Source organism: Budorcas taxicolor, chromosome 14 (assembly GCF_023091745.1).
Source record: "Budorcas taxicolor isolate Tak-1 chromosome 14, Takin1.1, whole genome shotgun sequence".
NCBI lineage: Eukaryota > Metazoa > Chordata > Mammalia > Artiodactyla > Bovidae > Budorcas > Budorcas taxicolor.
The window spans coordinates 57,184,491-57,207,666 of record NC_068923.1 but is presented as its reverse complement, the minus strand read 5'-3'; the positions used below and the strand labels follow the sequence as shown (position 1 = coordinate 57,207,666).

Sequence of the window (23,176 nt, the reverse complement as noted above, 5' to 3'; positions counted from 1 at the left end):
AGTTTGAGAGCTCAGGTCACTTGCGCCGCTACCCCTTGCCCGGCCGCTGTCAGCCGCCCCCCAGCCTGCTCACTGGCTCCCATTCCCCTTGCCCTCCTATCCTCTGTTCTTTCTCCAGACAATGGCCAGGGTGAGCCTTTTAAAAGTAACGTATGTCTGTGAGTCTGTTTCTGTTTTGTAGATAAGTTCATTGATATCATTATTTTTAGATTCCATATAAAAGTGGTAGAATATGATATTTGTCTTTCTCTATCTTACTTCACTTAATGTGATAATATCTAGGTCCAGCCATGTTGCAAATGGCATTAGATGGCATTAGAGAACAAATTTATGGTTCTCAAAGGGCATAGAAGAGGAAGGGGTGGAGTTGGGAGAAATAAATTAGGAGCTTGGGATTAACAAATACACACTACTGTGAATAAAACAGATAAACCACAAGGACTTACTGTATAGTGCAGGGAACTATACCCAATATCCTGTGGTAACCTATAATGGAAACAGACCTGAAAAAGAATACACGCACACATGCACACACATATGGCACTTTGCTGTACACCTGAAACTAACACAACATTGTAAATTAACTGTACATACTATACGTCAATTTTAAAAAGTAAAAATAACAAGTAACCTAGATTCTTCAAAATCCCCAGAGGCTTCCATCATATTCAGAACAAAATACCAAGTTTTTCCCCAGGGCTACAAAGCCCTGTGCCACTGGGTCTCTGCCCTCCTTCCCATTCTTCTCCCATCGCACCAGCCACCTACTCAGAAAGCAACAAGCCAGCCCACCCCGGGGTTCTGTGCATTCTTCTCCCATAGTTCCCACAAGGGTTTTTCCCTCACCTCATTGAGACTTCTGCTCAACTGTCATCTCCTCAGAGAGTCTTCCTGTGAATACTCTATTTAAAATAATGTCCCCCATCGCTTGCCCTGATTAAGGGTGCTCTTAATGCTGCTTAATTTTTCTTTCTGGGATTTATCACTACCTGCTACGATTCATGGGGTCGCAAAGAGTCGGACACGACTGAGCGACTGAACTGAACTGAACTGAATGTATTAAATATCTGTTTCTTTATGGGTTTACTTTTTTAAATTGACTTATGGTCAATGAATAATATTATATAAGTTGCACACATACTGTATGGTAATTCACAATTTTTTACGATTATAGTCCATTTATATTTACTGTAAAATTTTGGCTATATGCCCTGTGTTTTACAATAATACAGTCTTGTAGTTTAGCTGGTAAAGAATCCGCCTGCAATGCTGCAGTTCAATTCCTGGGTTGGAAAGATCTGCTGGAGAAGAGATAGGCTACCCACTCCAGTATTCTTGGGCTTCGCTGGTGGTTCCAACAGTAAAGAATTCACCTGCAACGGGGAGACCTGGGTTCGATCCCTGGGTTGAGAAGATCTGCTAGAGAAGGGAATGGCTACCCACTCGAGTATTCTTGCCTGGAGAATACCATGGACAGAGAAGCCTGGCAGGCTATAGTCCATGAGGTCACAAAGAGTTGGACACAACTGGGCAACTTTCACATACATACATACATCCTTGTAGTTTATTTTATCCTTAATAGCTTATACCTCTTAATCCTCTACCCCTATGCTTCCTCTTCCTCTCCTTAACTACTGGTTTGTTCTCTATATCTGTTTCTTTTCTGTCACATTCACTAGTTTGTTGTATTTTTTAGATTCCACATACAAGTAATATATTTGTCTTTCTCTGTCTGACTTATCTCACTTGGCATAATACCCTCTAAGTCCATTCATGTTGTTACAATGGCAAAATTTCATTCTTTATGCATGAGTAGTATGAGTGTGTGTATATGTGTGTGTGTGAGTAGCTCAATAGTGTCAGACTGTTTACAACACCATGGACCGTAGCCCACCAGGCTCCTCTGTCCATGGAATTCTCCAGGCAAGAATACTGGAGTGGGTTGCTATTTCCTTCTTCAAGGGATCTTCCTAACCCAGGGATCAAATTCGGGTCTTCTGCATTGCTGGCAAATTTGTTACCATCTGAGCCACCAGTGTGTGTGTGTGTGTGTGTGAGTGTGTGTGTGTGTAGCGTCTTCTTTATCTAATCGTATGTTGATGGACACTTAGGTTGTTTCCATATCTTGGCAATTATAAATAATGCTGCTATGAATATCAGGGTGCATGTATCTTTTTGAATTGATGTTTCTGGTTTTTTTTTTCAGCTATATACCCAGGAGTGGAATTGCTAGGTTATATGGTAGTTCTATTTTTAGATTTTAAAGAACCCTCCATACTATTTTCCACAGTGACTGCACCAGTTTACCTTCCCACCAACAGTGTATAAGAGCTGCCTTTTCTCCACATTCTCATCAACATTTGTTGTGTTCTTTTTGATGATAGCCATTCTGACAGGTGTAAGGTATCATTTCATTGTTGGTATTATTGGTTTGATTTCCATTTCCCTGACAGTGATGTAGAGCATCGTTTCATTTTTTGGCCACCTGCATGTCCTCTTTGGGAAAAAGTCTATTTAGTTCTTCTGCTCGTTTTTTAAATAGAATTGTTTGTTTTTTTAATGTTGAGTTAATAAGCTATTTATATATTTTGAATATTAACCCCTTATTGGTCATGTCCTCTGAAAATATTTTCTCCCATTCATTAGTCTTTTCACTTTGTTGATAGTTTCCTTTGCTGTGCAAAAGTTTTTAAGTTTAATTTGGTCCAATTTCCTTATTTTTGCTTTTATTTCCTTTGCTTTAGGAGACAGACTTAAAAAAAATATGTTGCTACAAGAGCTGTCAAAGAGTGCCATGCCTATGTTTTCTTTAGCAGTTTTGTGGTGTAATGTCTTACATTTCGGTCTTTAATCCATTTTGAGTTTATTTTTGTATATGGTGTTAAAGAATGTTCTAATTTCATTCATTTACATGGGCTGTCCAGTTTTCCCAGCAACATATGTGGAAGAGACTACCGTTTCTCCATTGTATATTCTAGCCTCCTTTGTCATAGATTAAGGGACCATAGTGTGTAAGTCTGTATCTGGGTTCTCTATTCTGTTCCATTGATCTATAAATATGTTCTTATGCCAGTGCAGGCATGCTCAGTCAGTTCAGTCATGTCCAACTCTTTGAGACCCTATGGACTGTAGCCTGCCATGCTCCTCTGTCCATGGGATTCTCCAAACTAAAATGCTAGAGTGGATTGCCATGCCCTCATCCAGAGGATCTTCCTGACCCAGGAATCAAACCTGTGGCTGCTGTATCTCCTTCATTGCAGGTGGATTCTTTACCCACTGAGCCACCTGGGAATCCCCTTTATGCCAGTACCATACTGATTTGTTTACTGTAATTTTACAGTATAGTCAGAAGTCAGGGAGCATGATTCTTTCAGCTCTATTCTTTCTCAAGATTCTTTTAGCTATTTGGAGTCTTTTGTGTTTTCAGACCACTTTTAAAATTACTTGTTCTAGTTCAATGAAAAATGTCATTGGTATTTTAATAGGAATTGTATTGACTCTGTAGATTGCCCTGGAGAGCATGGTCATTTTAACAATATTAATTCTTCCTATCCAATAACATGGTGTATTTTTCCATCTGTTTGTGTTATCTTCAATTTCTTTCATCAGTGTCCGATAGTTTTCCAAATGCAGGTCTTTTACCTTCTTAGACAGGTTTGTTCCTAGGGATATTATTATTTATTTTTGATGTGTTCTGTTACAAGTTTCTGGTCTGCCTCTCCCACTAGACTGTACGTTCCATCAGGGCAGAATCTGTTTTGTTCCTTCTAATATTGGGTTCCTAAAGAAGTGCCTAGACATAGTAGACTCTCAATAAATTTTTTCTGAATAATTGATTGATTGGTTGATTAGTTGAGTCAGTTGCTTTAAGATAGCAAGGAAGGCTTACCCCAGAAGTGGACAGTTGCAGGATAAGTAGAAGTTTGCCAAGCAGACAGAACAGAGGAAAAGCATTCCAGACAGAAGGAACAGCATGTACAAGATCTCAAGGCAAGAAAGCAGTGTGGGTGAGTAGGATTGCTTTGCTCTCTTTTGCATTAGGCGTGTTGGGGAGTCTGACTACAGTGATGGAGAAGAAGACTTCTACTACACTGAGATCAAGCTCAACACAGACTCCATGGCAGACGGTCTGAGCAGCCTGGCCCCGGTTTCGCCCTCCCAATCCCTGGCTTCGCCTCCTACTTTTCCCATCCCAGATTCCAGCCGAACAGAAACTCCTTGTGCCAAAACCGAGACAAAACTGATGACACCCTTGAGCCGCTCTGCTCCCACCACCCTCTACCTCGTGCATACTGACCACGCTTACCAGGTGACTGGCCAGGGATCATGAGAGTAATCACTTTACTCCTAAACCAAAAGCAGTAGCATTCTGACCTGTGAGTTAAGGATTGTTACCGTTGTGTCTGACTCTTTGTAACCCCATGGACTGTAGCTCATCAGGCGCTTCTATCCATGGGATTCCCCAGGCAAGAACACTGGAGTGAGTTGCCATTTCCTATTCCAGGGTGAGTAAAGGATAGCTAAGTGGAAAAACAGCATCCAGGAGAGCCCAGTAGCAGAATTTGCCTTTTTTCTCCTTTTAAAGCCAAAATCTCATGCAAATTGGACCCTAGGGTGTTCTTTAACTTCCCAGTACTGACTGAAGATCTGATCCCTGAGAAGTTGTTATGAGGATTAAAATCCTTAATATTGTAACACTCTCAGGAGGGTGCCTGGCACATGATGTGAGTACTTGTTAGATAAAAAAGTTAAATAAATGAAAAGATGAACTTTGAAAAGCATTGGCACAATGACAGCCTCATCCTGTGCTGCAGATCCAGGACTTTGTGCCCTGCCTCTCTGAATTGGTAACTAACTCTCTCGGGCTGGAGCCATGGTTGTCAGTGTTCGGCAGATCAACAGTGTCAGCATCACCTGGGAACTTGTTAGAAATTTACATTCCCAGACCTGCAGACCAGGAGCGAGGGGTGAGGCCGAGCAGCCTGTGTTTAACAAACCCTCCAGGTGATTCTGCCTCACTCTAAAGTCTGTTAAGGCCTTAGAGACAAATCCTGCAAATACAGGACACAGCTGAAGCTCCTTCCTCCCCCAGCAATTCTGAACTCTTTTAAGTGTCAATTTAATAAAATTTCAATATGCTCAAATTAAAAAAAACCAGTTTTCCAATAATTTTCAGCTACTTTATGTAACTTTTTAAAAGAAAACTCTCCTGTCCGTATTTGTAATTTGTGTTCTTCCACTCTTGTTTATAAACACTCTCCGTAGAACTGAATATATGACTGAATTCAATTAAAACATCAAGTTGTTTCTTTCTCTTATGTTAGGTATCTACTTTTTAATTATCATCAATAAGGCTAGTGAGGACACTTCCGTGCCAGTAGTTTGTTTTTTTTTCCCCCATTGAATTTCCAGAGAGTAATTATTGCGTCTTAGGATACAGCATGCGGAGAAGGCAGTGGCACCCCACTCCAGTACTCTTGCCTGGAAAATCCCATGGATGGAGAAGCCTGGTAGGCTGCAGTCCATGGGTTCACTGAGGGTCGGACACGACTGAGCAACTTCACTTTGACTTTTCACTTTCCTGCATTGGAGAAGGAAATGGCAACCCACTCCAGTGTTCTTGCCTGGAGAATCCCAGGGATGGGGGAGCCTGGTGGGCTGCCGTCTATGGGGTTGCACAGAGTCGGACACGACTGAAGTGACTTGGCAGCAGTAGCAGCAGGATACAGCATGAACAGCTATGTATTGCCAAAATATTTTCCAATGGTGCCATTTACAAAACCATTGCCACTAGCAACTATATTTATAAAAGCAGAAAAACTAACCCTGTAGAGAAGTCATTCAGCCATTTATTAAGTAGACTTCAATTCAAGAGCAATGGAATAGCGCTAATTATTAAATTAGTTGGTGCCGCAGCTTTCATTCCTGACTCTTCTATTCAAAAAGGATAATTCATGCCTTCATTCTTGTTTGTCAGTATTGCATTTAGGTCCAAAAGCATGGGCTTGAACCAACTTAAATTATTTTTCTTATGTATATAATGAGAGTTGGAACATACACTAAGGGATCTAGAAGTTCCTTCCCAAACTATAGATTCACAGAATTGGGATTTTTCTGTTTATAGATATAAGTGTTCAACATAAAGATATTAAAAACGTGAGCAAAGAAAGAAAATCCATCCCAAGCTCCAACAACAGCAAAGCCCCTTGGTTCACGTTTTTGGTAGGTCCTTCAGGACTGTTCTATGTGCGCATTTAAAAATGGGATCTACTACGGTACCGTTTCCCTGTGCTTTGTTGTTTCCACTTGATGTCTCATGAACATTTTCCCATGCCGATGAGTAGTCTTCAGCACCATTTCCCCTATGTGTTTCCAGTTTTTTAAAAAAATATATAATACATAGTTCTGCAATGAACATCCTTGTGTCCATTTCTTTAGAATAAATTCTAGAAGTGAAATAGCTAGTGTGCAGAACACTAAGACTTTTGACATGTATTTCCAAATAACCTTCCCAAAATGTAATTGACAGCCTACCATCGCTTATAAAAAGCTGATCTCCCAACTTGATAACAAGGAATTATATCTCACAGATGTCCTAAGATAGGTATGTGTGTGTATAATCAAATCTCTATTCAGAAATCAGCAGCCAAAAACCTTCTCCTCCTATACCTTAGATTGCTCAGATGTATAAAAAGTTTATCTCTAGCTACTTTCTTTAACCGTGTTTAATCTCCTCCTATTATAATTTTGTCATTAATAAAGCTGAGATTATATCCGAAGCCATATTTTGGTCATGACAGCTTAAGACTCCAAGGAGAAATATTCTTTCAAAACGACTTTCTCTGTTTTCTATTTGATAGGCCACACCCCCTGTGACCATTCCAGGAGCAGCCAAGTTCACCCCCAATGGCAGCAGCTTCAGCATTTCTTGGCAGTCTCCTCCAGTCACCTTCACAGGCATTCCAGTAAGTGGAAAAGCAAAAAGCCAGAAATCTGGTCAAAGCCAAGCACACATTTAGAGAACAAATTGTAGAAACATGCAAGAAAAAGACAAAAATTGGAATGCCAGAATAATTTTTTTTAAGTGATATTTGTAAACTCAGCAAGCTATCCTGTGGTCCAGACTAGCCCAACTTCTCTGTGAAAAGGTGTTTTGACTGGAATTTTAGAAAGTAAAAGACAGTTTCATCTGTTGATAAACAACTTGTTGGAAATATATCAAGATTTTTTTGTATGGGTGGTGTATTTGTATGTTTCCTAAAGGCTTTATAAAATTAATAGTTGAACTCAGACCCCAAAGATAAAAGAAAGAGACTCTACAGGTAAATGGCATATATCATTATGAGCTCTCTGGTGGCTCAGATGGTAAAGAATCTGCCTGCAATCTGCCTGGGTTCGATCTCTTGGTCAGAAAGATCCCCTGGAGAAGAGAAAGGCTACTCACTTCAATATTCTTGCCTGGAGAATTCCATGGACAGAGGAGCCTGGTGAACTACTGTGTCCATGGGGTCACAAAGAGTCGGACACGACTAAGCGACTAACACTTTCACTTTTTCTTTCAACTATATACAATTTGACTTTGAAATTATTGTTTGTGGGTATGTCATTTTGAAAGTTCAGATAGTAGAAATTGAAATCAACTTTTTTCTTCCAAAGCCTAAATAATCCATGCTGATGGGTAATTTGCAAATAAATGAGTATTGAAATATGCCATTGGATTTAAGGATTATTTTAGAATTGATTTGACATATTAAATAATTACTGTCTGAAAATTCACCATGTATTTACTTGATTCTTAACTATTCACTTAGAAGATATTGAGTCTTTTACAGCTTATCACGGAATATCCATAGACCTCCACACTCCTCATGCTCAGGGGTTTACAACTCCTGATAAGGTTCAGAAAGTGGCTTATGATAATAGATATTAACCTTATTTTCTCCTCTCCACCCCCTCCCCAAGAACCTCACAAAAGCTTCTTATTGCAACTGCTGGCAACTCCCAGAGGTTTCCAGCAAATACTAAGGCCTCCTGTGGAGCTGATAAAAATGAAAGTGGCTCAATCAATTATGCTGTGCTCTGTCAAAGAATATTTATTAAATTCCTTAGAGAAATAGCCAACAATAAAAAAGCATCCTGCTGGCAGCAATTTGAAAATCTGTGGCTTCCAGAAAATACTCCTAGAATTGGATTTTTAAGCAGTATGGTGGATCTGGAGTAATTATGAAAGGTGCCTGCTTTATGAAGAGTGGGAACTGCTGGTTGGTCTCAAAGAACAAGAATACGATGGATGACCTTGTTACAAACATTTAAAAAGAAGAGATTAGATGTGGAGGTATTAGTTTTGCTTCTGGCAAGAACAATAATTCCCCCAAGGTGGGTGTCAGCCTTTTTGGCAACCTTTTTTTTTTTTTTGGATAGACATAAAAAGACCAGAGTGGCTCTCAATATGACATTTGAGACTACCCTTCTAACCCAGAGAGGCAGCTGCAAACGTAGAATTACAGAGACCTGCTCTTCTGAATTCTGTTCACTCCTGTCTTTGATTAGAGCTGAATTTTCAGGAACATACCCCACATTGCTCATCTGGTGAAAAAATAAGTACGGCATGTAGACAGAACATTGCAGTTCAGATTTCCTTTCAAGTTACCTCTTCTATCAGCCCAAATGGAATATTTTCCCCTTTGTTCTATTAATTAAATCATTTCCTTTTGAAATAAAGTGACGTCACGGTGAGTGGTTTTCACTAGTGTTAAGTCCCCTGAATCTCCGAAGTGGCTGACACAGCAGGACACCAGTGACGTTCCCTCCTCTTGTTGATCTCTCAACAAGCAAAGCTGAAGACTTCTCTCTCTATGGATGTCTCGGCCCTCCTGTCAAGGTCCTAGATTTTTCAGAGTTCCTCACTTCACTCTCGATTGGTTACCAGGGACATCCTGGACTAGAGCTTTGACAGAAAGTATGTAGAATAACTGAGTTAAGTAGATTCCCACTAAAATCCTATGTGAGCTACTAATTTATTCGTTCACCAGAGAATTCCCAATCTATCTGATTTTAGCTGGCTTTAGCAGTCAAGCTTGCCATTACTATTTAAAAATAAAGGTAAAGGAGTAGGGAATGCTGCCCTTTTCCAAGGCTTTTGTTTTATTCTAGAAAGATAACAAGAAGGTTTACTACTCAACATGTTCTTCATGGTGTCCTACTCTCAAGCATGTCTTTTTTTAAACGAGTAAAAAAGTAGCTGCTTGCTGTCTGCCCACTTACACTGGGGGCTGGATCTCACAACTCCACACCTTCTAGCCTAGGACTGTCACATGTCCACTGACTGGGTGCCAGTAACTGTCCCTGAATTCTCCACAGGTGCTAGTCCCACCCTTAGAAGACGGGGAGCCAGGCTGACTCTGAGAACACATGAATCCCCACCTCCCACATTTCTGTAATAGAGTTTTCAGACAAAAGCTCTAAAAGTTTCCAATGATGAGGCACTAGTATTAGGGGTGGCTTCAACTTTATCCAAACTGATGAACAGAGCAGTTGCCATTTTATTGAAAGTGAAAGTGTTAGTTACTCAGTCATGTCCAACTCTTTGTGACCCCCATGGACTGTAGCCCTCTGTCCATGGAATTCTCCAGGCAAGAATACTGGAGTGGGTAGCCAATCCTCTTTAATGAACGCATTTCTTGTTTTACTCAAAAGCAAGTACCCTGAGGTTGTCAACCCCATTTAAGATTTCCTTTTCTCCCCTGTCTTTGAGACCTAGTATTGAAGAGGAGATGCTTGCATACGCCTCCTAGAAAGTAGAAATAATCTCCTTCTGTGAAATCCCAAGGTTTGCAGAATTTTATTTATTCATTTGCCTACACTGGACTTCCTGAATTGGGGGCTTTAATAAGTTCCCTGGGTAAGACTTCTTCCCAGAGGTGTATAGCTGAGAAAGTCAATCTGCATATTCACAAACATAACTATAGGTTCAGTCTTTTCTAGCCCAAGGCTATGGGCATAGGGTAGGGAGAAGACCATGGTTAATTACAGCTTTCTTGACCTGTTTTTCCCCAGTGACTCCTCTTTTCTTCTAATTATTTTCCTTTCTTTCCCTGTCTTCTCAGGGCAGAAAACTGAGAGCTTTTGGCCCCTGTGTTAGTCTGCCATAATAACAGACTGGGTGGTTTAAACAACCCACATTTATTTTCTCACAGTTCTGGAGGCCAGAAATCTCAGACCAATGTGCTAGCTGACCCAATTCCCAGTGAAGGCCCTCCTGCTGACTTGTCAGGGGCCACCTTCTCAATATGTCACCACATGGCCTTTTCTTTTGGAGATGGGGAGATGGAGAGAGAGCCATTTGGTGTCCCTTCTTATAAGAACACTAATCCTATTGGATCAGGGTCCCACTCTTTTGAATTCATTTGGTGGAATTAGTGGTAAAGAACTCACCTGCCACTGTAGGAGACCTAAGAGATGCAAGTTCCATCCCTGGGTCAGGAAGATCCCCTGGAGGAGAACATGGCAACCCAGTCAGCATCTTGCCTGGAAAATCCCTTGGACAGAGGAGCCTGGTGGGCTATAGTTCATATGCTCACAAAGAGTTGGCCATTACTGAAGCAACTTAGCACACATGCAGCACATACCTTTAATTACTCCCTTAAAGGCTCCATCTCCAAATACAGCCACAGTGAGAATTAGGGCTTCGATATGTGAAGGTTGGACTGCACAAAATGTGGTCTATGCAAGTAAGTAGAAGCTAATCAATCTGCTGGCCAAGGGCCATGCCAAGAGGCTTCAGGCCAGAGATCGTCTCCAGACCTGAAATAGTGCTTATTAGCTCGTTAGCTGTTGTTGTTTTTTTTTAACACTTGGATGGAGGATTCAAAATTGTTAGAAGAAATTAAAACCAAGACGGGAGCCTTTTTCCCATTTGAGAGATAGAAAATCACAAGAAAAGAAATTTCTCCAACATATTTACAGAAGGACATATCTGCATTCAGTTCAGTCACTCAGTCGTGTCCAGCTCTTTGTGACCCCATGAATCCCAGCACGCCAGGCCTCTGTCCATCACCAACTCCCGGAGTTCACTCAGACTCACCCCCATCGAGTCAGTGATGCCATCCAGCCATCTCATCCTCTGTCGTCCCTTTCTCCTGCCCTCAATCCCTCCCAGCATCAAACAAAAGCAGTAATATCTGCATTACTGCTTTTGTTTTTGTTTAGTTGCCCAGTCATGTCCAACTCTTTTGCAACCCCATGGATTGGGATTTTCCAGGCAAGAATACTGGAGAGGGTTGCCATTTCCTTTCTCCAGAGGATCTTTCTGACCCAGGGTTCAAACCCACATCTCCTGCCAGCATCGCCTGCATTACAGGCGAATTCTTTATCACTGAGCCACTGGGGAAGCCCATTACTGAACTGATGTGAGGCAAATACTAACTCTGGCATTTACAAGCTGTGACCTCTAACCAGTCAGTCATAGTACCTCTCTTAAGCAATGCCTTCAACTTAGCTGTACGACCACTACCTTGTACTGTTGTATTTTCAAGCACAATGCTTGGCACTGGTTGATGTTGAGTAAAACTTACTAGTGTTGTTATCTGTGATGTATCTCATTGCTATTAAACAGAGGGCAGAGAAAGTGGATTCTCCTTGTTTGACTCATATAACACAGATATACTCAACATATGGGAGAAATCAGCCATAATTTTTGCAGACTGTAATTTAGAGTTCTTTATTGGAAGGACTGATGCCGAAGCTGAAACTCCAATACTTTAGCCACCTCATATGAAGAGTTGACTCATTGGAAAAGACCCTGATGCTGGGAGGGACTGGGGGCAGGAGGAAAAGAGGATGACAGAGGATGAGATGACTGGATGGCATCACCGACTCGATGCACATGAGTCTGGGTGAACTCCGGGAGTTGGTGATGGACAGGGAGGCCTGGCGTGCTGTGATTCATGGAGTAGCAAAGAGTCAGACACGACTGAGCGACTTCACTTTCACTTTTCACTTTCATGCATTGGAGAGGGAAATGACAACCCACTCCAGTGTTCTTGCCTGGAGAATCCCAGGGATGGGGGAGCCTGGTGGGCTGCCATCTATGGGGTCGCACAGAGTCAGACACGACTGAAGTGACTTAGCAGCAGCAGCAGCCCATTTTATTAATTTAGAAGTAACACCACATAGTACTCTCTCCAAGTATGCTATATACTTCATAAAACAAGTCCCCAAATAGAACTTTAAAAGTTAAGATATAAAACAAATAAATACAGAATATGGAAGCCATTGGGAAAGAGAGCTGAAATCATGTTTTCCAGGGCACACATTATTGTCATCATTGATGAGGCAGGTTGGAAGACACCAGAAAACAGGGCATTAGCACCATTCAGAACCAAATACCAAGATCCCTGAGTGTCAGACAGCCAGTGCTCCACTGTTTACTAACTGCATGGCCTCAGCCACTTCCTTACCCTCTCCATCTCCTCGTCTATAAAGTGGAAGTGATAGCATTGCTTATCCAGGGTCATTATGAGGATTAAATTAGATAACATGGGGGAAGGTACTTAGCTTAACAAGTTCTTAGGAAATTAACTGCTGCTGCCTTTAACTCTGAGATCCATGTAAGCCAATTCCCTGCCCCAAGCCTAAATTACTTTACCTACAAAATGCAGATAGTGCTTATTTTTCAGGCTTTTTGCTGAAGATTAAAAGAGATTATAAATAACCCAGTGGCCCATCTTTCACATTTGCAAGCACTGAATAAATGCTGGCAGACCCCCTCTGCCAGTTTCTCCCTTTGACTTTCCCACCCTCAGCCCCGGTTAACATGAGACTCCAAAACATGATCGTCTTGATGTTAAAAGTCTCCAGGAAAGCTCACGAGTTAGGTTGTATTCATCCTCCCATAGAACTGAGCCACACGCTGGTATGTGAAGTGAGTCCTGGCTTCTGCTACACTGAAGGCTGTAGAAACCCCTGGTCTGTTGTGAAACGGGAGGGGCTGCCATCGGACAGGACTAAAAACGAAACAGGTGTGCCCTCAACTCCAGAGTTAAAAAAGCCATTAGCAGAAATAAAAACAATAGAGAAGGATTCTTCCTGGAGTACATCTAAATCTGGTCCTCATCCTCCCGTAAGCCCAGCAAGTCACCAGTTTTTTAATTTCAGTAAATGGCACCCATATCCCTTCATCCTCTCTGGCCAGAACCTAGGATGTATCCTTGACTCCTCTTGATTCATCCCTGACTCATCTAAAGATTTGTCTTCATATTTCCTGTCCTATAGCCCATCTGTCAGCAGGGTCCAGACTCTGCCTCTACAGGATATGAATCCAACCACTTCTCCCCACCACGGTCACACCGCCATCTAAATCACCAGTGCATTTCCCCCCTAAATTAGTGCAAAAGCCTCTTAAGTAGTCTTTAGCCCTGTCCAGGGCTATCTCCAATTCATTCTCCAAGGAGCCAGAGTGATCTTTCTAAAGCATTAATCAGATGTCTCACTTTATTAAAATGTTCCACTGGCTTCCTTTGCACTTAGAATGGCACTGAAATTCCTCATCACAGCTTCAAGGCCTGACCTGAATCCACCACCTCCCATCCTCCTACCTGCCACCTCCCCCAGCCCCACTTTCAGCCCCACTGGCCTCTGCACCTGGGAGGTCTTGGCCTTCGGCTTCCCCTTTCCCCAGAGTGCCCTGTAGATCAAAGGTAGCCAATGCAAGAGGCCTTCCCTCACCACCCTAAACAAATATGTTTCCCATCACCCTTGGTCTGGTAGCCTGTTCTAGTTTCTTCATGCACTTATCACTAAAATGCCCTTACTTCTTTTGTGCTTATTGTCTCTCTCCCCACTAGAAGATACACTCTATAGGGGCAGAGATTTTATCTTGTTCAGCTCTGTAATTCCCACAATCAACAGTGCCTAGGGCATGCATGCGTGCATGCTCAATCGCTTCAATCTTTGCAACCCATGGACGGTAGCCTGCCAGACTCCTCTGTCCATGGGATTCTCCAGGCAAGAATACTGGAGTGGGTTGCCGTGCCCTCCTCTGGGGGTCCTTCCCAAACTGGGGATTGAACCCGAGTCTCCTATGTCTCCAGCACTGGCAGACAGGTTCTTTACCACTAGACCCACCTGGGCATGGTGAGAACCTAATAAATATTTGTTGAATGAAGAGCATTTTACCATCTCATACCAGCCCACACAAAAAGGGTATGGCCATTTTGCAAAATTTAGAACTTCCACATTATCCCCAGCTGATGGAACTAGTGTCCCTGGCATGTCACCTAAACATTTCCAGTTCTCTGACTGAATAAGGAGGTATTCTTGGGATTCTAAAAGTTCTACAATAATTAAAAAAAATTTTTTTTCACTGTCCTGAGCACTTAATTCATATCAGCACATTCTAGATTATCTACTGCTGCTCTTAAGTCGCTTCAGTCGTGTCTGACTCTGTGCAACCCCATAGACAGCAGCCCACCAGGCTCCCCCATCCCTGGGATTCTTCAGGCAAGAACACTGGAGTGGGTTGTCATTTCCCTCTCTAATGCATGAAAGTGAAAAGTGAAAGTGAAGTCACCTAGTCGTGTCCGACTCTTAGCGACCCCGTGGACTGCAGTGGAGTGAGGTAAGATTATCTACAGTGGGGATAAACTCTGAAGCTTTCACTCCCTCTGGTTTGCTAATATGCATCCTGTTCCACTAGTGGTAAAGAACCCCACCCGCAATGCAGGAGACATAACAGGTGGGAGTTGATCCCTAGGTTGGGAAGATCCTCTGGAGGAGGAAATGACAACCCACTCCAGTATTCTTGCCTGGAGAATCCCATGGACAGAGGAGCCTGGAGGGCTACAGTCCACAGGGTCGCTAAGAGTCTGACACAACTGAAGCGACGGAGCACACAGGCGTGCATCCTGATCCCGACGGGATGGGGGATGTGTGGGGATTCTGCTTCTGGAAAAACATGCCCATCCACATCAAACGCATACACTGAGCTCCAAAGCATTCATTTTACGAAAAAAATTATAAATGTTACTCACCTCTGTTGGCCCTCAATGCCCCCTGCTTTAGCAAAAAGTAAAGAGTCAGTTAATTAATTCTTTAATGGAAAATTAATTCTCTTTCTGATATGAAAAAGAAAAGGAAAATGATACTCTAGTATTTCAAGGACAAGACAGAACCAGATATACTGGCCGCTAGTCATTCCCTGAAGACACCATTGCTGTAGACTTTGAACTCTGAAATGCCCTTTCATCTTTGCTCTTCTCTATTTAACATATTCATTTATTCCTCCAGTAATTATTTGTACCGTATCAGATAAATTTGGAGCTTATAATGATCTCAACAAGCGGAGTATTTCTCATGGTGTTAATCAGTAGTTCTCAAAAGTAGATAAGCCTGAGAATTTGGCTTCCGTGATGGCTCCAGTGGTAAAAATTTGCCTGCGATGCAGGAGGCCAGGGTTTGATCCCTGGGACAGGAAGATCCCCTGGAGGAGGGCATGGCAATGCACTCCAGTATTCTTGCCTGGAAAATCCCGTGGACAGAGGAATCTGGCAGGCTACAGGTCCATGGGGTTACAAAGAGTCAGACACAACTGAGTGACTTTCACTTTCATGAGAATTTGGGGAAAGACTTTAAATGTAAATTCCTGAAACCCATCCCAAGACATTTTCTCAGTATATCTGGACTGGTACTTAGGAATGTGAATGCTTAAAAAACAACCTAGTGTATTCCATACAGTAAAATAATATTCAAGACTTGAGAGAGAAGAAAATTCTCAAACACAAGCTAATGTGGATAAACCCCAGGGACAGTATGCTAAGTGAAATGAATCAGTCACCAAAAGGCAAATATTGTATGATATTGTATGATTTCATTTACAGTGTATGGTATATCTAAAATAGTCAGACTCATAAAATCAAAAAGTAGAATGATAGTTGCTAGGGATTAGGAAAGTGAAAAAGCGTTAGTTGTTCAGTTGTGTCCAACTCTTTGTGACCCCATGGACTATAAGCCTACCAGACTCCTGTGTCCATGGGATTCTCCAGGCAAGAAGAATGGGGCTTCCCTGATAGCTCAGTTGGTAAAGAATCTGCCTGCGATGCAGGAGACCCTGGTTTGATTTCAGGGTCAGGAAGATCCCCTGGAGAAGGGATAGGCTACCCACTCCAGTATTCTGGCCTAGAGAATTGCATGGACTATATAGGTCATGGGGTCACAGAGTCAGACAGGACTGAGCAACTTTCACTTTCAGGCAAGAACACTGGAGTGGGTTACCATTCCCTTCTCCAGGGATCAAACTTGCATTTCCAGCATTGCCGGCAGATACTTTATGGTTTGAGCCACCAGGGAAGCCCACAGGGGCTGGGGTGAGGGGATAAATGAGAGTTACTCATCAATGGACGTGAAGTTTCCATTAAGCAAGGTGAATAAGCTTTGGAGATTACTGCACATTTTATCTAGAGTCAACAGTATTGTATTGTGCACATAAAAAATTGTTAAGAGTATAGACCTCGTGTTAGGTATTCTTACTACAATAAAGTTTTTTTAAAAGGAAAAATAAAAGTGAAGACCAATGGTACAGAATAAATCAGACTTATAGCAACAATGGTTTAAAATGTTAGGTTTTTTTCTTACGTGTTTAATTTTTTTTAATTTGTAACTGGGAAAATAGCACTTATATGTCCATTCTTTTACATTCAATTTTTTAACTGAAAAAAAAAAAACAAAGTCCAGGTCCCTATACTAGAGAAAGTCAGTTCTCTAAGTGTGCTTAGGGATGTTCCCATGACTGTTGATCAGTACTAGTATTCCTGTGGTCATGCTGGCTTCTCAGTGATTACGTTTTTAAGTTTATTAAATGTTTGCTCTTTTGTGTATGGCAATCTTGCATATTTACATGACACATCATTTATCTTTTGTTAGTTTTTGTGGAGCTTCTGAGAATCCCATTTGCTGGGAGATATTTAATGTTACGTGAGCAGGTGATGCAGAGAATAAGTGAGAGATGCAAGAGGAATGGAGAGCAAAGGGGACTCTCCCATCATCACAGCTGAAGACAAGAGCATGAGGAGGTTAAACACATGGTCTGGCATCAGGGAGAGCTCAACTCTGGCCATTACAGGTTCCACAACCCTGGTGAAGCTATTTAACCTCCCTGTGCTTGGTTTCCTCATCTGTAAAATGGGAACGATGAATACTTAGCACACGGGGTAGTTGTGAAAGTAAAGCTGTTGTCAGGGACCCTGGCACAAAGTGGGTGCTCAAAAGTTCTACAAGGTTGACATTCGTTCTTGCTTTGCTCAGGCCCTTTGCTGCTTGCCTTTGTTCCTGTTCGGACCCCAGCATCTGCCATGTGGGCATCTTATGCAAGAAGCCATTTATTTATTGACTGTGAATAATCTAATTGAATAAACAGAAGGTCAAGGTTCACACTGTGTGTTGCCACTGAGTAGCTGTATAATTTTAGAAAACTTTCTTAACCTCCTTTCTTTAAAAGAGAGATGACTGAGGCTTGGAAGAAGAATATCCTTTAAGGTTTAAAATATTATTCAAGTGAAAATGAGCAATTTGGAATGCAGAGATGTGAAGTCATGAAGATTTCTGAAGTATTCATTGTTGCCGGGTCTTTTCTGTTGGCGGATGCATTTAAATTCCACCAGGAGCATCACCCCATCCATTTTAACCTGTGGTCTCTGTGAGTGAAGTACTGCCTCTCTGTGTCTGATGGTCAGATACCACTGCCCACGTGGCAGAGGCTAAGGAAATGCATGGGGAGGAGAGCCTGCCCCATCAACTTTGTTTCCCCTGTGTTTACAGGTGTCACCAACCCACAGCCACCCAGTGGGCACAGGAGAGCAGAGACCGCACACTCACACCGTCCTGTCCTCCCCCCCAAGAGGGACGGTCAGCCTAAGGTATGAGTGCTTGAAACCCCACATGCCTCCTTTCTAGGGAATTAGCTGAAAAATAGAACCACGAGGAAGAGAGAAACCAGAGATACAATCTTCCATAAAATTCCCCTGAGATGGATGAAACACCCATTCTTTTGTTCCCATGGTTCCCCCCATCCATTAACTGTTAATAAAGATTTTTCATTTTTCCGGGGTAACAGTTCATGGTTAGTTCTCTTGCAGAATAGGTAATGCTGATTACTGGGTCTCTTTAAAGGCATGTTGCATTAACCTCGGTATGATATGAATTTTAGTTTGTAACCCAGATCAAGGAGGACCTCCCCAGGACCCCCTTGACCAGAACACTAGACATTTGAGAAGCAAGAGACTACTTGAAAGTACATATTTAAAAACTTGAAAGAGTAGTGCTCGCTGCTGTTATTTCTTGTATTTGCCCATGTAATTCAGTGTAATGAAGATGTCCCAATGGACATGTCTCTAAATGAACATGTAGAAGCTGAAGAAGGCTATAAGTACTCTTATAAGTAGCAAATTCTAACAGTTCAGTGAAGGGCTTCCCACCTGGCTCAGTGGTAAAGAATAGGCCTGCCAATGCAGGTTCCATCCCTGGGTCAGGAAGATCCCCTGGAGTAGGAAATGGCAACCCCCTCCAGTATTCTTGCTGGAGAATTCCTTGGACAGCCTGACCGGCTACAGCCCAACGGGTGGCAAAGAGTCGGACAAGACTGAGTGCAGGTGAGTGATGAAGTGTGGTGAAAACATCCCACGCTGGTTAACCTCTGTACCTAGAGAGACCCCCTGCTGTGTGTCCTAACTTTTTCTAGAGCTTTCCAGGGATTTAGAGGTCTGCAAAGAATGCCCATAGAATCGCTCACACTGAACGCCGTTTCCTGGCCTGTCTTACAGGAAGCCCCGGGGAGAGGGCAAGAAGTGCCGGAAGGTGTACGGCATGGAGAATCGGGACATGTGGTGCACGGCCTGTCGCTGGAAGAAGGCCTGCCAGCGTTTCACTGACTGATGCGCGGGCCCCTAACTCGCCCCTGACACTCCTGCCCTCCTGTTCCTCCGAGGGTGTTGGAAAGTGCTTTTCCTTCCGTACCAAACCCACTTGAAGCCCAGGGAAAGCACTTCTAGGAACCTTGGTGAAATCACAGCAAAAAAACAAAAAAGGACACCACCTTCCCTGTTCTTGCTGAGAACCCAGCTAAGAACAGCTGTAACTATTCTTTTCCTTAAAAAGAAAAGTCAACTTTTTTTTTTTTTTTTTGCTGTAGGTCTAGGTCTGAAAACTGTGGACTTCTGTAGCAATCGAACCAACCAAGCCCATTTTTCCTAGAAAGGAGGCCTATTTTGATAAACTTTCTCGATAATACCATTTCTGAGATTTTTTTTTTTGACACTTAAGAAGCTACAAGTTATTCCGTAGCATTTGTATAAAGAACAATACCTGTTTTCATTGTGAAGTCTTTTCCCTGTTCTCCATCGGACTTCTGGGAGCAGTTCACATCATGATCTGTTGCCAGGAAGTGGCAGCACTCTGGGTATCTTTTCTATGTCTTTTTTGTTTGTTTTGTTTTGTTTTGAAGAATGGCCCCGAATTGAACCATGGTAGAGCTGTTAGCTTGAAGGGCCCTGGAGGGCATAAGCCCGAAAAGAGATTGATAGTGGACATCACCAGCAGATTTCATCCCCAGCTGAGTTCAGGACATCCTGTGTCACTGTTGGAAAACATCTGGGAGTCTTCCTCAGAAGCCCCACCCTGAGAGATGGCCCCACCCACTCTCTCCTGGCTACAGTGCACTCAAGACCTGAAGTGTCGCCATCTGGGTAAGCCTCGAAGCTTCCTTCAGTGATGCGATGCCAACCCCAGCTCAGATCTGTTCATCACTGCTCATCTGACGGTTGTTGCCAGGTCAGAGGCTCATCAGGCCTTCCTTCCCTCAAAATGCCACAGCAGACTGGTTTCAGAAAAGGTAGAGAACTCAGGCCATCCCAGCAGGTTGCTTCAGACTATGCAGAGCACAGCCTCCGTGTGTTCAGAAAGTCATGTGAGGTCAACATCCATTCTGAGTGCACTTATATAGGTTTTAGGCTTTAGCGCGTCTGGGAGATGGGTTCATGAACACTATAAAGATTATATGGGGAAAGGGAAGGTCCAAACCTTTATTTTTCTTATCAGAATATTGGAGCTATTCATTAAGAATTCGCTCGGAAAGGAATGTATGAAACACCAAAAGGAAATTGCGTGTTGGTATAGGAATCTCTCAATTCAATCGGACCAGGGCTTGCACTGTGTTCCATTTATTAGGCTTTTAGCCTGGTGTGTGTTTGTTCGTCCGTCTTGCTAGTAGTGGTGCCAGGACAGGGGTAGTTCTCAAGCCCTATAAATAAGCTCATTCTCTGTCTACCCTCCTCTTGATCGCCCTGCTCGAGTTATTTGTCCTGTACCTATGCAAAGACGCAAGAGCACCTTAGAGGATGCACTGTGTTGGAACGGGGGCCTAGGATCAGCCATGAGGCCTAGGATCAGCCATAGGAATGTTGACTGAAATTGCACAGAGCAAAGTTTAATATATTTAGAGGTTGTACATACACTTTTTTTTAAAGAGGAGAAAGAAATCATCTAGTCATAACAGATATCCTTGTTTTTTTTAATACGCAAGGGGAAAAAGGAGATTCTACAGTGTAACAATCTGTGCACTCATATATTTTGGCAATTTTATTTTTTAAACTCTCATATGACATTTGAAGCATTATTCCTTGAAAGAGAGCCTATTTTCCTCCTTAATTTTTCTTTAAAAGCGCTTAAGAGAGCAGAGAAAGAGCTTCGTTTAATATCACATTGTGATTACCAGTCAGTAAAGGACCAGCTATAATGTATGTTTTAGCACTGACGAGGTCAGCCAGGAAAGGGTTTTTTAAGTACAGAAACGTATTTACACCCTCTATCCCAGCCTGTCTTTTCTTCTCCCTGGTATCCTATTGCTTCACCCACTGGCGTCTCGGCTAGGAGGTGATGCTCTGGCCTGAACCAGGAAGCCCTGTGCTGTGACTGGACTGCCCAGCGGCCACAGTGCCCACTGGTGAGTCCCAGATTGGCCAGCCATTTGAGCAGGCTCACTGTGGACTTCAGTGCTGTTGGGCGTAACCCTGGAGGAGAGGGTTTTCTCTTCAGCAAGGTTCCATGGCCCTTGGTCCTTGGATTAAATCACTAATCAAAAGAGATTAAAAAGGCAAGGGATTAAATCCATCCTCCCACTCCCAGAACTTTGGGAGAGATGAGGCTATGGACAGTCCTGGAGTGAGGCTCTGTGATTCTGCCCCAGAAGGACAGTCCATGACTAGTTCTGGGCTCTGGCCTGGCTGAGGCAAGCTCAGTCCTTACCTGATTATTAGCTGATGCACGGGTGTAAGCAAAAGCGTAGACTTGAATGCAGCTTCCCTAGGATTTCTTCTCCTTTCTGAAACCTTACACACTCTCCCATGTGGGGCTCCTTTCTTCAGGCCAGCCCGGGGCTCTGCTCCAACTCCAAGGTGGGCACAGACCCTCAGCGCCTCCTGCACACAGACACCTATTCTCTGCACCAAGGCATGTAATGACTGGGGGACTACCAAACTTCACCTGGCTGGCCTTGAAGAAAAGGGATAAAATTTCTTTCAAGCCACCCAGAAAGCTGCAAATTGTAATATACAGCACTGATTGTAAATGCTAAAACTTACAAAAAAATGTAGAGCTATTTTGTTATATTATAGAACTAAATGATGTGCCAAATTAAGCCCAGGATTTATTTTATGGCTTCTCTGTGGTACCATGTTCTTTTCTGTCTTCATTTGTCAGGGGGAGGAGGGAGATGGGTGAGAAGGAAGTCCCAGGGCATGTGGCTGCTTAATGAGAGCGCCCCCCACCATGGACAGCTCAGAGAACGTGCAAAAGGAACGGCAAAGGCAATGTGTTCTGGTCCCAAAGTCTTTCTAAAGAAGGCATGTGGTAGCCTTTGACTTTTCTCTCCCCGATGCCCCTTCCTGCAGAAAAGATTTCTCATCTCTCTCCAAAGAAGGCACTTCTGGGTGATGGACAGGCTTCTCCAGATAGCTGCACAACAGAGAGCAGTCATTTAAGCCTTAGTTCTTCCCAGAGGCTGTGCAACCAATGAGTGGGAGGCAGTGTGACCACCTGGAGGAAACATCCGGTAGCAAGTGGGTGGGAAGCCAGAGACGGGATACAGGGGGGCTATGGACACCTGACTGGGGTTCACCATCCTAGTGATGATCAGCTAGTGGTGACTGTCCCTGGGCATCTCCGAGGGAGCTGCCATGTTCCCATTCGAGGAGCCGCTGCTTAAAGCCAAGACACAACTCCTTCATGGGAAGCACACAGGGCAGGGATGCAGCATGCCCTGCGTGCATCCCTGGTGGGCACGCATTACTCTCCTCCTCACTTGCTAAAAAGTCCCCTTTGTTGTTTGGCGAAAGCCAGTGTCAGGAAGAGGGCAGTGGGTTTCTGAGCAGGAATGTGCGCGCCCGTCAGCAACTCCGTGCACCAACAGGGTGGGTCCCCTTTACGAGAAGAGTCTTTGTCCAGTCATAACCTTGTTGCAGATGAAAACTTTTCAATTGAGAAAGAGGCACGTTCTTGGACTTTCCAACAAAGTTTTTTTTAGAAAGTTACATGTATGTTGTAAAAAGTGTCTGAAACTAACATGCCCTCTATCACATTTCAAGATCACTTGAAGTCCACTGTTGCTGATGTCACACTAAGCCACTCTCAGAAGCAGTTCTGAATTAGCCAGCACTGTTCAACCCATGTCCGCCTCCATCTGACTTCTTTGGAAAAGGAAAACGCAGCACTCACTTGGGAAAATTTAGGGAAAAGTGGCACGAACTGTACATAAGGGAGAGAATACCTTGAGAATAGTAGCAAAATACTGTAAAAAAAAAAAAAAAAAAAAAACACACACAATTCATTTCCTCAGGGAAAACTAAAGGGTATGTGAAAAGTAGATCTGGAGAATTTTAAGATTAGAAAGGTTTTTTATTATCTCCAGCATCTTTTCTGGTCAAAATAATTTCTGTTTGTTTTTTAATGAACATACCATTTCATGACCAATTTCCATGAACTGGACAGTACTAACTTTTTGAGGTGTGGAGGAATGCTCTCTGAAACAGAGCTGTTTCTTTGTTTCTTAGACCTGCATTCTAAGGCTGACATCTGAACCACAGCGCAGTCCCTGGTGGGTTTTCACAGACTCATATAAGGCTGTTTCTGAATG

General features: G+C 42.9%; 1 protein-coding gene across 1 annotated transcript in view; it reads left to right on the top strand.

Moving 5' to 3' along the window:
- ZNF704 (zinc finger protein 704) overlaps window positions 1-21,121 on the top strand; it is a 245,620-nt gene extending 224,499 nt beyond the window's left edge. Inside the window, exons 6-9 of the mRNA XM_052651684.1 lie at window positions 4,042-4,309; window positions 6,861-6,965; window positions 17,812-17,909; window positions 18,813-21,121. Of these exons, the coding sequence (XP_052507644.1) occupies window positions 4,042-4,309; window positions 6,861-6,965; window positions 17,812-17,909; window positions 18,813-18,924 (583 nt within the window). The 3' untranslated portion in view covers window positions 18,925-21,121. The remainder of the gene's footprint in view (window positions 1-4,041; window positions 4,310-6,860; window positions 6,966-17,811; window positions 17,910-18,812) is intronic.
- The last annotated feature ends 2,055 nt before the right edge of the window (window positions 21,122-23,176 follow it).